At 36.7% G+C, this 13,916-nt stretch overlaps 1 protein-coding gene and 1 pseudogene across 5 annotated transcripts in view; both read right to left on the reverse strand.

The window, feature by feature from the left end:
- Positions 1-13,916, reverse strand: part of EFCAB10 (EF-hand calcium binding domain 10) — a 64,962-nt gene that overhangs the window by 39,789 nt on the left and 11,257 nt on the right. The window contains exons 1-2 of one of the 5 annotated variants that reach the window (XM_077162661.1): positions 11,188-11,213; positions 10,621-10,645 (exon numbers count right to left, since the gene is read on the reverse strand). The exons of the other annotated variants lie outside the window; for them this stretch is intronic. Of the exons in view, the coding sequence (XP_077018776.1) occupies positions 10,621-10,645; positions 11,188-11,208 (46 nt within the window). The 5' untranslated portion in view covers positions 11,209-11,213. Of the gene's footprint in view, positions 1-10,620; positions 10,646-11,187; positions 11,214-13,916 lie in introns of those variants that run through there. 5 annotated transcript variants of the gene reach the window in all.
- Positions 1,798-10,224, reverse strand: LOC143679229 (large ribosomal subunit protein eL31 pseudogene; annotated as a pseudogene).

Here is a 13,916-nt window from a genome sequence, read left to right on the forward strand (position 1 = left end):
TGCATAAGAGCAACCTCCAGAATAGCCTCTCAACTCTATTTGAACTCTGTCTGCCACTGATACTTTATTTGTTAGACCTATTTTCCCCCTTTTGGTCAGGATGGAATTATTGATCCCACAGTGCCAGGACCAGATTCATCCCTGGGAGTCATCTCTCACACTGCCAGGGAGATTTTTACCCCTGTTAGTCATGTCCCACATAGAGGGGAGAGCAGTGATTTCACTTACAGAGTTGGGCTTAGAATAAGGCCACATCTGAGTAACAAAAGAGGTCCTCCAGAAGTTACTCTTAGGCATATCTATAGTAGTCTAAGCTTCTCTGCTACCTACATAAACTTCACTAGAGTAAGCCTCAAGATCAAGGGCATGGCCCATTGATTTGGGTGTCCCTAAAGTTTGACACAGTATCAAGGGATTCCCTGATGGTAATGTTTAATAGCTCCATATTTTTCCTCCCATCCCTCAAGGGACTTTGCTAATACTTTTTATCTGCTTAATATACTCTAGGATATATCCAGGCATTACATTAATCTATACGGGATTAAAGGACCTCTTTCTTATTCTGGGCTCCCTGTGTTTCAATTGCTCAAATGAGCTATACAGATAGGTTGAGTTTGATTATGTGCTACAGAAAATTTCAGTTCTAGACCCAATAAACTTTTCTTTCTTTGGTCTCAAAGAGTACGCGTGGTTCTAAAATGTAGACAATACCATTGTTGTTCTTTTGTTTCTGGTTTATTTTGCTTCACCAGATGTCCCACATGTTCATTCAGATTGTTGTATGCCTCATGACTTCGTTCCTCTTTGTAGCAGCACAACATTTGTTCATAAGTAAACACTATTGTTCACCAATCTGCTTCTCAGTCAGTGCATCCTTCAGTTACTTGCTGAATTAACTTTTGTATAGGGGTAAGGTAGAAATCCTCTTTCATTCTTTTGGCTATTGATATCTGTTCTAGTTTGCTAGCACTGGAATGCAACCCACCAGAGATGGACTGGCTTTCAATATAAGGGGATTTATTCAGTTAAGGTATAGTTCTTCAGAGGAAAGGCAGCTAACTTTCAACTGGGATTCTTTCTTATGTGGGAAAGCACAGGGTGATCTCTGCTGGCCTTCTCTCCAAGCCTCTGGGTTCCAACAATTTTCCTCAGGGTGATTCCTTTCTGCATCTCCAAAGGCCTGGGCTGAGCTGCGAGTGCTGAGATGAGGTATGCTGAGCTTCTTGGGCTGTGCTGTGTTGATCTCTCTCATTTAAGCACCAGCCAATTAAATCAAACATCATTCATTGCAGCAGGCATGCCTCTTAGCTGACTGCAGATGTAATCAGCAACAAATAGGTTTACATGCCATTGGTTCATGTACACAGCAATAGAACTAGGCACCTTCACCTAGCCAAGTTGACACCTGAATCTAACTACCACACTATCCAATTCTCCCATGCCCATTTATTGAAAAGGCTATTCTGTCCCAATTCAGTGGAGTTGGGGGCCTTAAAGAAAATCAAATGTCCATACATTTGGTGGTCTATCTCTTCTGCACTCTCGATTCTATTCCATTGGTTGATATTTCTATCTTTATGCCAGTAGGACCTGGGTATTTTTTTTAAAAACTCTCCAGGTGATTCTAATTTGCAGACAGGGTTAAAAATCAAAAGGACAAACAGAACAGCATGATGCAGCAAAGAAGTTAAAAAAAAGGTATAAAATATAAAAATAGAGATTCTTACACAAATATAGTCCTCCAGTTGGGAAACAGAAATATTCATTTCTAACTATTCTGAACAAACAGGTTATCTTTCATAAGCACCATGAAAAATGAAAATGAAGATCAATCTAATTTCCAGAAATAATGTCAAAGGACAATCATAAAAAGAAGCCAGAAGTAAAGATGGAGCAGTTCAGGTAACAAATGTCACTTCTACTGCCTGCCATTTTATTTCACTGCCAGACTTTACTCTTATATTTTCCTTTTAAATTGTATTTTTTTTTTTTTTGGCTGTTATAATTTTATTTGATAATGAGCTATTGGTTTTCATCCACACTAACTGTCTTTAGGTTTCTGAGAGTGGTGACAGTTATACTAGTAACTAATATATAGAGCTTATTCGGGGAATCTTCACCCTCCTTATGTTTTCTGGACAGCTGTGCACGGATCGATATGGGACATTACTTATCCCCTTGGCTCAGACAGCCTTACTGAGCCCCATGTTAATGAGCACACCTGGTGTTCCCATCTTCCTCATGGCAAATTTAGGATTTTTGAGTGTCTGAGGGGCACTTTTCTTGAAACCCACTCCATGGATGTGCTTGTGAATGTTGATGGTGTAGTCCCTGGTCACAATCTCGTTGATGGCAGAATGGCTCTTCTTCTCGCATCCTTCTTTGCACGTGCTCTCCTAAAGTGCAGTGCCAACTCCGTCTCTGGGCCCCGGGACTGTTCAGGAATGATCCCACTGCCCTGACCAGCATGATTCTGGAAGATGATGAGGCTGGATCCCTAAAGCCCAGGTCTCTAAATTATCTTTTAAAACCATGTCATTATGGAGAAGTTTGAAATATATATATATAAAAGAAGACAAAAGTAAAATGAAATATACCCAGAACCAACTGTAAGTATTATCATTTGTGGCCAATCTTATTCCACTAAATCCCACCAACTTCCCCCATTCATGTATTATTTTGAAGCAAATCACAGCCATTATATAATTTCATTCACAAATATTTCAGTGTATATCTCTAAAAGATAAGGACTCCTTTTTCACATTATCACAATGCCATTACCATAATACCATTCACACATTCAAAAAACTTTCTTAATATCATCAAATAGTCCAGCAGTATTTAAATTTCCAATTGTCTCACAAATGACATAATTTTTAAACACTTTTTTTTTTATAAGTCAGTACTCTAATAGGATCCATACATTGTGAGAAGTTGCTATGTTTTTTAAGTCTCAATCTACAGAATTCCCCTCCATCTTTTTTCCCCTCTTGGGATTTATATGTTGAAGAAATCAGAAGTAGACAAGACTTTTTATCTAACATAGTGTCTTATTTATACAAATTTTAATAGACTATAACAACAAATAGGCCACTAATCACACCTTCATGTATGTTATCTTGTTGAGGGATGGGAGAATATGAAACTATTAAACTTTACCACCAGGGAAACCTCTGATACTGTGTCAAACATTAGGGATACATAAATCAACAGGCCAAGTCTTTGATCTTAAGGCTTGCTCTTGTGAAGCTTATGTGTGTAGTAGAGAAGCTTAACCTACCTATAGTAATGCCTAAGAGTTACGTCTGGAGGACTTCTGTTGCTCAGATGTGGCCTCTTTCTATCTAGCCCAAATCTGCAAATGAAATCACTGTCCTTCCCCCGCCACATGGGACATGACATCCAAGGGTGAAAGTCTCCCTGGCAGCATGGGAGATGACTCCCAGGGATGAGCCTGGCCCTGGCACCATGGGATCAAAAACACTATCTTGCTCAAAAGGGGGAAAATAAGTGTAACAAATAAGGTTTCAGTGGCTGAGAGACCTCAAATAGAGTCAAGAGGCTACTGTGGAGGTCACTCTTACGCAAGCTTCAGTTAAACATTGCTACCTATCATAGCTTGCCAAACCCCAACCAAAACTATTCCTGCCAATCCTAAAGGACACCTAGGGCATTACATAAGATTTACAAAGGTTCCATGCACTAGGAAACCTACAACCTCCAGATGGGTCCCTAAATCAGATAAATCCTGAAATGCAGAGGGGCCAGCCTCCCCAGAACATCAATTAGTTCCATCCCCCAATCCCTGATTATTGACAGCCTAAAAGTTAGAATGGGCATAGCCCAAATACCCCTAAAGAGTGGAAGAAAGATCAAGGGTAATGGTGGAATTATATACAGAAGGCAGTGTTTAAAAATAAGTATGATTGCTGAATCACTGTATTGACATTTCTTTTAATCTCTGGGGTCCTGGGGCAGTTACTAGTAAAAACCTAAAAATGTGGAATTGTAACCCATACCAAACTCTGGCATTGGTTCTACAACTGATTGCTGCAATGCGCTTTGAAATTTAGTGTTTTGTATAGATTTTATTTTTCACAAAAAAGAAAAAGTTGATTGTGATGATAAATGCACAGCTATATGATGATATTGTGAACCACTGATTGCACACTTTGGACAATTACATGGTATGTAAATAGATAATACATATCAATAAAAAGTAAAATTAATTAATTTTAAAAAATGTCCCTGGTTTAGATGATAAATAATACAGCCACCTTATCCATAAAGGTCCATTAGTGAAGACAGGAAATACAAAGGATAATAATGTTAAAATGTAAGTTGTAACAACAGAATACACATTCTTCTCGAGTGTAAACGGATCATTCCCCAGGACAGATCATATGGTAGGTCACAAAACAAATCTCAATACCAAAATTATAAAATGCATATTCTCCAACCACAATGATATGAAGCTAGAAAGCCATAACAGAGAGAGAGATGGAATATTCACAAATATGTGTAAATTAAACAACGTACATGTAAACAACCAATGGGTTAAAGAGGAAACCACAAAGGAATTTAGGAAATATTTTGAAGCAAATGAAAATGAAAATACCACCTACCAAAACTTATGGAATGCAGCAAAGACAGTAATGAGAGGGAAATTTATGGTTCTAAATGCTTACACTAAAGAGAAGAAAGAATTTAAATCAGAGACCTAACCTCAAAACTGAGAGAACAAAAAAAAAAACAAAAAACTGAGAGAACTAGAAAAAGGAGAGGAAACTAAACCCAAAGGGAGCAGAAGGAAGGAAATAACAAAGATTAGAGCAGAGATCAATGAAATAGAGAATAGAAAAACAACAGAGAAAATTAACAAAACCAAAAGCTGGTTCTTTGAAAAGATAAATAAAATTGGAAAATTAGACTGACAAATAAAAAAGGAGAGAACACAACTAAATCAGAAATGGAAAAAGGGACATTACTCCTGACCCCATCAAAATAAAAAGGACTATAATAAGAGGCTACTGCATGCCAATAAATTAGATAACCTAGATGACATGGATAAACTTTCAGAAACACACAAACTACCTACACTAATTCAAGAAGAAAAAAAATCTCAGCAAACCAATTACTAGTAGAGATTGAATCAGTCATCAAAAATTTCCCAACAAAGAAAAGCCCAGGAATGGCTTCAAACATTTTACCAAACATTCCAAGACGATGTTACACCTTGCCAGTTTGAATCTGTTGTGTATCCTAGAAAAGCCAAGTTCTTTAATCCTCATTCAATATTGCTAGGTAGGATCTTTTTTATTGTTTCCATGGAGATATGAACCACCCAATTGCGGATGGTAACTTTTGATTAGATGGTTTCCATGAAGATGTGTCTCCACCCCTTCAAGTTGGGGCTGCTTACTGGAGCCCTTGAAGAGGGAACCATTTTGGAAAGAGCCAATAGGGCCAATAGAGCCAATAGAGTCCACACAGTCAGAGACCTTCGGGGATAAGAAGCCTTATGAAATAAGAAAAGAAAGCTAGCAGATGTCACCACGTGGGCTCTCAGCTGAGAGAGAAACTCCAAACTTCACTGGTCCTTTCTTTGGAGTTAAGGTATCTTTCTCTGGAAGCCTTAATTTGGACATTTTCATGGCCTTAGAACAGGAAACTTGCAACTTAATAAATTCTCTATTTTAAAAGCTGTTCCATTTCTGGTATATTGCATTCTGGCAGCTTACAAACTAAAACACCAATTCTCCTCAAACTCTTCCAAAAAAAAACTGAAGAGTAGGGGATACTTCTAATACAGTCTACAAGGCCAACCTCATACCAAAGCCAGATAACCTTGAAGATAACACTTTTAGTGAAAAAAGCCATATACAACATATTGGCTGATATGAAATAATTAGAATAAGGAAACTATAGAGTCAGAATCTAGAATACAGGTTGCCAGGGACAGGATGGTGACAGGGAGTCAAGGCTTAAAGTATACAGGGTTTCTTTCTAGGACAACAGGAAAATTCTGGCAATGGATGTGGTGATGGTAGCAAGACACAGTGAACATAATTAACAGCACTGAATTATATATTTGAATGTGGTTAAAAGGGGAAATTTTAGGTTGTATATGTGGTACTAAAATAAAATTAAAAAAAAATCATAGACTTGCATAATACAAACAGTAAACCCTATGTCAAACCAAAGACGATAGTTAATAGTACAATTATAAAAATATGCTTTCAACAATTTTAACAAATGTTCCACATCAATGAAAGGTGTTAATAATAGTGTAGTACATTGGAATCCTGTATTTTATGCATGATTGTCCTGTAACCCACAACCTCTTTAATTAAAAAAAAGTTAACAAGGAGCATCAAAACAACAATTTTGTAAATTCTCAAGAGGATCAGAAGATTCCTAAACTGCATTCATCTGATCAAAACAATCATATTGCACATCCAATTGTCTCTAGTACTTAACACACAGTGAAAACTATATCAATATTGACTTTGTTGGAAAAAAAATCTATCCAACATTTTAATGTTAGTTTGTGGGAAGGTTTATAATACAGCAGCCTGAAACCTCTCATAGTCCATCATTCAGAAAGAGGGTAAGACAATTACGAACTTAAAATAGTTTATTTTTTTTAAGCAGAAAATGGAATCATTTCTTAATGCAATTTTACTGAGATATATTTTCACACATCATACAACCTATCTGAAGTATACAATCACCAGCTCACCATAATACCACATAGTTGAGCATACATCCTCATGATCAGTTTTAGAACATTTTCATTATTCCACAGAACAACTAAAAATAAAAAAGAATACCCAAATCTCCCCATAGCCATTATCCCCTGCTATACTGATCCATAATATTGGTGTGGTGCATTTGTTACCACTGATGAAAGAGTATTAAAATATTACTGTTAACTACAGTCCAAAGTTTCCAACAGGTATATTTTTTTCCATATGCCCCTTGTGCTGGTTTGATCCCAGAAAAAGCCATGTTCTTTTAATCCATTCCTGTGGGTGAGGTTATTTCAACTGAGATGTGACCCAGCCCATTCAAGGTAGGTGTGCTGGTTTGAATCTGTGATGCACCCTAGAAAATAATATGTTATTTTAATAGAAAGTGGAATAATTTTAAGTATGAGGTTTGTAAAAGCAGTTTTTGTCTATTTTTGTTGCATGAACTTGAAATTGTGTCTACCTACATTTTAACATATTTGTAATCACCAAATATGATTTAACGTATGATCTTCTAATTATTTGTTAAAGCTTCTGGTTACAAGTACCAGACTGAACAAACATTTACCTCCTCTCTCTTCCTAAATCCTATTACAATGATAGTAAACGGTTATCATTTACTATCATTGTAAATGGGTAGACAAAAATTCACAATGATATAGAGAATGGGAGAGGAAGTGGTGACTACTTTAGAGACAACAACAAAATTTTGGAAAGTGGAAAGTAAATAAACATGTGGTAACTGACTTAGCAGATCTGACAGAGCCGAAAGCTAAGTGCAGGCACAAGGAGAAGCTAAAACCAAAGTCAAATGGTGCTGCAGAATCCCAAAGAAGGTTCAATAATTCAACCAGGTACTTCTGAAGGAAGAGGTGTAGATAGTGCTGAAAACAGGAGAACTAGATGAAAATCTGTGCAAAAGACAGATTTTCAGAACTCTATTCCCACCACATCCAGTCAGGTAACTATTTCACCCTAGCAAAAAACTGTAGCTTTGTTCCATTAAGAGCTGGTACCAGGAAGCTAAGTATAGAATGGCCATATGACCCAGCAATACCATTGCTAGGTATCTACTCAGAGGACATGAGGACAAGGGCATAAACAGACATTTGCACACCAATGTTATAGCAGCATTATTTACAATTGCCAAGAGATGGAAACAGCCTAAATGTCCATCAACAGAAGAGTGGTTAAACAAGCTGTGGTAAACACATACAACGGAATAGTATGCAGCTGTAAGGCAGAATAAAGTTATGAAATATGTAACAACATGGATGGACCTTAAGGACATAATACTGAGTGAGGTTAGTCAGAAACAAAAGGATAAATACTGTATGGTCTCACTGATATGAACTGACATTAGTGAATGAGCTTGGAAAACTTCAGTTGGTAACAGAGACCATCAGGAGATAGAAATAGGGTAGATATTGGGCAACTGGAGCTGAAGGGATACAGACTGTGCAACAGGACTGATTGTAAAAATTCAGAAATGGATAGCACAATACTACCTAACTGCAATACAATAATGTTAGAATACTGAATGAAGCTGAATGTGAGAATGCAGAGGGAGGAGATAGATGATAAAAACTGAGAGGGTATAATCTAGGAATGCCTAGAGTGTATAATGATAGTGACTAAATGTACAATTTTTAAAATGTTTTTGCATGAGGAAGAGCAAAGGAATGTCAATACTGCAGGGTGTTGAAAATAGATCATAATTAATATTTAAAACTTTAACATGTGTGAGACTAAAGCAAAAAATGTCTATTTGGTACAAAATTTATATTTTGACTAGTGCATTTCCTAATATAACTTATGCAGATAGCTTAACTGAACACCCTAGTACATGGAACCTTGAGTAGGGCATGAGATTTTGTGGGTTTGTACAGGTTTGATAAATCCCAGAGTGGTTTGAACAGTGAATTAAAAAGTATTTGCAAAGTCCTCTTGGGGAAATGGTGAGAAACGGGGAAAATTCAAGTTCCCCAAGGGAAGAATTCTTGATATTCTCACAAGCAGTGGGGACAACCAAAGCAATAGGCTAAACCCCCAGTCATGGGGTTTGTTCACCCCGCAAAGGACAGGCTAAGCCAACTTAAAAATTGGGCCTAAGAGTCACCCCCAAGAGAACCTCTTTTGTTGCTCAGATGTGGCCTCTCTCTCTCAGCCAACATGACAAGCAAACTCTCTGTCCTCCTCCTCTCTACATGGGACATGACTCCCAGGGGTATGGACCTTCCTGGTACCATGGGACAGAAATCCTAGAATGAGCTGGGACTCAGCATCAAGGGATTGAGTAAGTCTTCTCAACCAAAAGGGGGAAGAGTGAAATGAGACAAAATGAAATGTCAAGGCTGAGAGATTCCAAACAGAGTCGACAGGTTATCCTGGAGATTATTCTTACGCATAGTATGGATATCACCTTTTTAGTTATGGTGTAATGGAGAGGCTGGAGGGAAGTGTCTGAAACTGTGGAGCTGTGTTCCAGTAGTCATGTATCTTGAGGATGACTGTATAATGATATAGCTTTTGCAGTGTGATTGTGTGTGGTAGTTAGGTTCAGGTGTCAACTTGGCCAGGTGAAAGGTGCCTAGTTCTATTGCTGCGGACATGAGCCAATGGCATGTGAACCTATTTGTTGCTGATTACATCTGCAGTCAGCTAGGAGGCGTGCCTGCTGCAATGAATGGTGTTTGATTTAATTGGCTGGTGCTTAAATGAGAGAGTTCAAAGTACCACAGCCAAAGCAGCTCAGCATACCTCATCTGAGCACTGGCAACTCAGCCCAGGCCTTTGGAGATGCAGAAAGGAATCACCCTGAGGAAAGCTGTTGGAACCCAGAGGCTTGGAGAGAAGGCCAGCAGAGAGCACCCTGTACCTTCCCACATAAGAAAAAACCTCAGTTGAAAGTTAGCTGCCTTTCCTCTGAAGAACTATATGTTAACTAAATAAATCCCCTTTTATTGAAAGCCAGTCCATCTCTGGCGTGTTGCATTCCAGCAGCTAGCAAACTAGAACACTGTGTGATTGTGAAAACCTTGTGTCTGATGCTCCTTTTATCTACCTTATCGACAGGGGAGTAAAACATATGGATTAAAAATAAACAAATAATAGGGGGAACAAATGTTAAAATAAATTTTAGTAGATTGAAATGCTAGTGATCAATGAAAGGAAGGGGTCAGGGACATGGTATGTATGAATTTTTTTCTGTTTTCTTTTTCTGAATTGATGCAAGTGTTCTAAGAAATGATCATGATGATGAATATACAACTATCTGATGATATTGAATTACAGTTTATATATGAAAAATGAATGATCATATGATAAGAATGTGTTTGTATGTTGGTATGTTTAATAACTAAAATAAATAAATTAAAAAAAAAAAAAAAAGAGCCAGTACCAGATGCACAGGTAGCTCAGTGGTAGAGTTTTTGCCAGCCATGTGGGAGCCCCGGTTCGATTCCCGGCCCATGTACCACAAGAAAAAAAAGAAAAAGAAAAGAGGCTGCACCAGAGACAATTTTCACTGGGGACACCAAGCACAGTCGGGGGTGGGGGTGGGGACTGAGCCTATCCTAAAAATGGGGGTATTATGCAAAGACCATATACTGAATGGCAGTGGCTGCCAGACAAACTTACCACCACACCTCTCGCTCCCTTCCCCTTGATTGTGGTATTTCTCTCTAGAGAAGCTCACTCAAGGGAAAAATCTCTCAAGAAACTGACATATAGGTGTCCGCCAAAGAAAAACTGGGTCTATGTTTGCTACAGTAAAGCCCACAAGGCAACAAGCCTTGCCAATGCAAACGGCTGCTAATCAACTTTTAGGAGTTTTAGTCTTAAATATGAGTGGTTAGGCAATGCTTACCAGATATATGAGAAAATCTTCTAGTCTAAAAGGCAAAGACAATCAATGCATGCAAACAGAAAAAGGAAAATGAGTGGAGGGAAACGCAGGGAGCAGAAAACTTTTAAAAACTTTTTTTAAAAAACATAACACCTTTAGACAAATAAGAAGCAATAACTGAATCCATGCAAAAGAACAGGATGCTTTTAAAACATAAACATTCAGATAAAAGGATTTTGAAAGTCTGAAAATCTGATTGAAATAAGAAACCAACAGAAAGAACATAAGTAAAAGTTCATGAAATTTGAGAAAGTTGAACAAGAAGATGAAGAGGAGGTGAAAGGAAATAAAAGAAAATTAGAGAATCAGACCAGAAGGTTCAACAGCTAACTGACAATAGTTTCAGAAGGAAAGAAATAGTGAGAAAAGTAACTAAGAATAATATTTCCTAGTCCTGAAGGGAAAAAAGTCCACAAATTGAAAAAGACTACAAAGTAACCAGTACAATGAATTAGAAAGAAACAAACACTGAGGCATCAACAAGTAAATCAACAAGGATCAGATAAAAAGACAAACTCAAACTCTTACAGAAAGGAAAAAATGTCTCATAACTGTACATAAGATAAAAAATCTGTACATTATGACATCAGACATCTTCAGAGCAACACTGGAAGAAGACAATAGAGGGAAGTTTTCAAAATTCTGAGGGCAGCATTTTCCAATCAAGAATTTTATCAGCCAAGTTATTATCAAGTTTTCAGTGTAAGATAAACATTTGTGGACATGCAAGTTCTCAAAACAGATACGTCTCAAAGCATGTATCTCAGGAAGCCATCAGAGGATGTGTTTCAATAGAAGTAGGGGATAAAGCAAGAAATAGGGAAACCAGAGTGGCAGAAAACACAGACTGTCACATTCAAGAGAGGCAAACAGGATTCTGAGGATTAGAGTGAGGGAAATCCTAGATTACCAGTTGTGTAGCAGGGATGTTGAACAATCAATACAGACTAGAGCAGGAAGACAGCTCCAGGGGAGTGTGATTACTTGATGAATGCAAATGTAATCAGAGAAGAGCAACGCTTCTGGCAAAAAAAATAATGGATGAATTATGATAATTATTCAGAAAATTAAGCAAATTAAAAAAATGTAATATTATTAACTCCAAGGAAAACAACAAGGGAAATATAATCAGAACATACTATACATAGCTTAGCCATGGAGAGCTGTCTAATAATAATGGAAATTCTGAATACCAGCTATATCAAAAATTGCAATCCAACTTTATTGGGAAGAGGTGGGGGTGAGTTGGAACAAAAGTATGTGCGTGTATGTGTGTGTGTGTGTGTAAGAGAACTAAATTTTCACTTTCCACAGTATAAAGATAATATCTAAATCAGGGATGTGAAGTCAAGAAACAGCAATATAAGACTGTTTTTTAGGAATATCAAGATAAATAAAAAAGAAAATAAACAGTTGAAAGTCGTTTCCTCTGTGGAGTAGGAAGTAGAAATGGGGAGAGGACTACTATTCCTTACAAACCTTCGAGTACTTTTTGATTTTTTAAAATCTCATGCTTATAATTTGATAAAAATCAAAATAAAATGTAAAAAATATGTTCATAAATCAGTTTTCTTTATATAGTGAATATAACAAGACTAATGAATTTATCACTTATTAAAATGGGGAAAATTAAATTTTGTATCAATATACAATGACTATTAGAATTTGTTAACATTTGTTTTGAAAATCAAATACATTAAAATCAGGTTATCAAGAATAACAATAAAATGATAAATTTTATCAATATAAATATTAAAAATGAATGAAAATTTATTTATTTCGCTGGATTCATTAATAATGATCCATAATAGTTACAGAAATTATTACTGCATCTAATAGCAGGAAACTAGTTTCAAAGTTACAGCAACAAACATCAGCAAGATTCCTTTCACTTTTTAAAAAAGTAGGTTTTTAAAAAGTAGCTTATTAATACCAATTTTTTGCCCAATGCATTAAAAAATTTTAAGTGTACTCCCTTGTACTTCTCACTTCTTACTTTATTCATCTATCTATCTATCTATTTATTTATTTATTTTATATATTTTTTATTAATTAACGGAAAAAAAGAAATTAACCCAACATTTAGAAATCATACCATTCTACATATGCACTCAGTAATTCTTAACATCATCACATAGATGCATGATCATCGTTTCTTAGTACATTTGCATCGGTTTAGAAGAACTAGCAACACAACCGAAAAAGAAATAGAATGTTAATATAGAGAAAAAAATAAAAGTAATAATAGTAAAAACAAAACAAAACAAAACAAAAACCTATAGCTTGGATGCAGCTTCATTCAGTGTTTTAACATGATTACTTTACAATTAGGTATTATTGTGCTGTCCATTTTTGAGTTTTTGTATCTAGTCCTGTTGCACAGTCTGTATCCCTTCAGCTCCAATTACCCATTATCTTACCCTGTTTCTAACTCCTGCAGGACTCTGTTACCAATGACATATTCCAAGTTTATTCTCGAATGTCAATTCACATCATTGGGACCATACAGTATTTGCCTTTTAGTTTTTGGCTAGACTCACTCAACATAATGTTCTCTAGGTCCATCCATGTTATTATATGCTTCATAAGTTTATCCTGTCTTAAAGCTACATAATATTCCATCGTATGTATATACCACACTTTGTTTAGCCACTCGTCTGTTGATGGACATTTTGGCTGTTTCCATCTCTTTGCAATTGTAAATAACGCTGCTATAAACATTGGTGTGCAAATGTCCGTTTGAGTTTTTGCCCTTAATTCCTTTGAGTAGATTCCCAGCAATGGTATTGCTGGGTCATATGGCAATTCTATATTCAGCTTTTTGAGGAACCGCCAAACTGCCTTCCACAGTGGTTGCACCATTTGACATTTCCACCAACAGTGGATAAGTGTGCCTCTTTCTCCGGATCCTCTCCAGCACTTGTCATTTTCTGTTTTGTTGATAATGGCCATTCTGGTGGGTGTGAGATGATATCTCATTGTGGTTTTGATTTGCATTTCTCTAATGGCCAGGGACATTGAGCATCTCTTCATGTGCCTTTTGGCCATTTGTATTTCCTCTTCTGGTAGGTGTCCGTTCAAGTCTTTTTCCCATTTTGTAATTGGGTTGGCTGTCTTTTTGTTGTTGAGTTGAACAATCTCTTTATAAATTCTGGATACTAGACCTTTATCTGATATGTTATTTCCAAATATTGTCTGCCATTGTGTAGGCTGTCTTTCTACTTTCTTGATGAAGTTCTTTGATGCACAAAAGTGTT

Source organism: Tamandua tetradactyla, chromosome 1 (genome assembly GCF_023851605.1).
Source record: "Tamandua tetradactyla isolate mTamTet1 chromosome 1, mTamTet1.pri, whole genome shotgun sequence".
In the NCBI taxonomy this organism is placed as follows: Eukaryota; Metazoa; Chordata; class Mammalia; order Pilosa; family Myrmecophagidae; genus Tamandua; species Tamandua tetradactyla.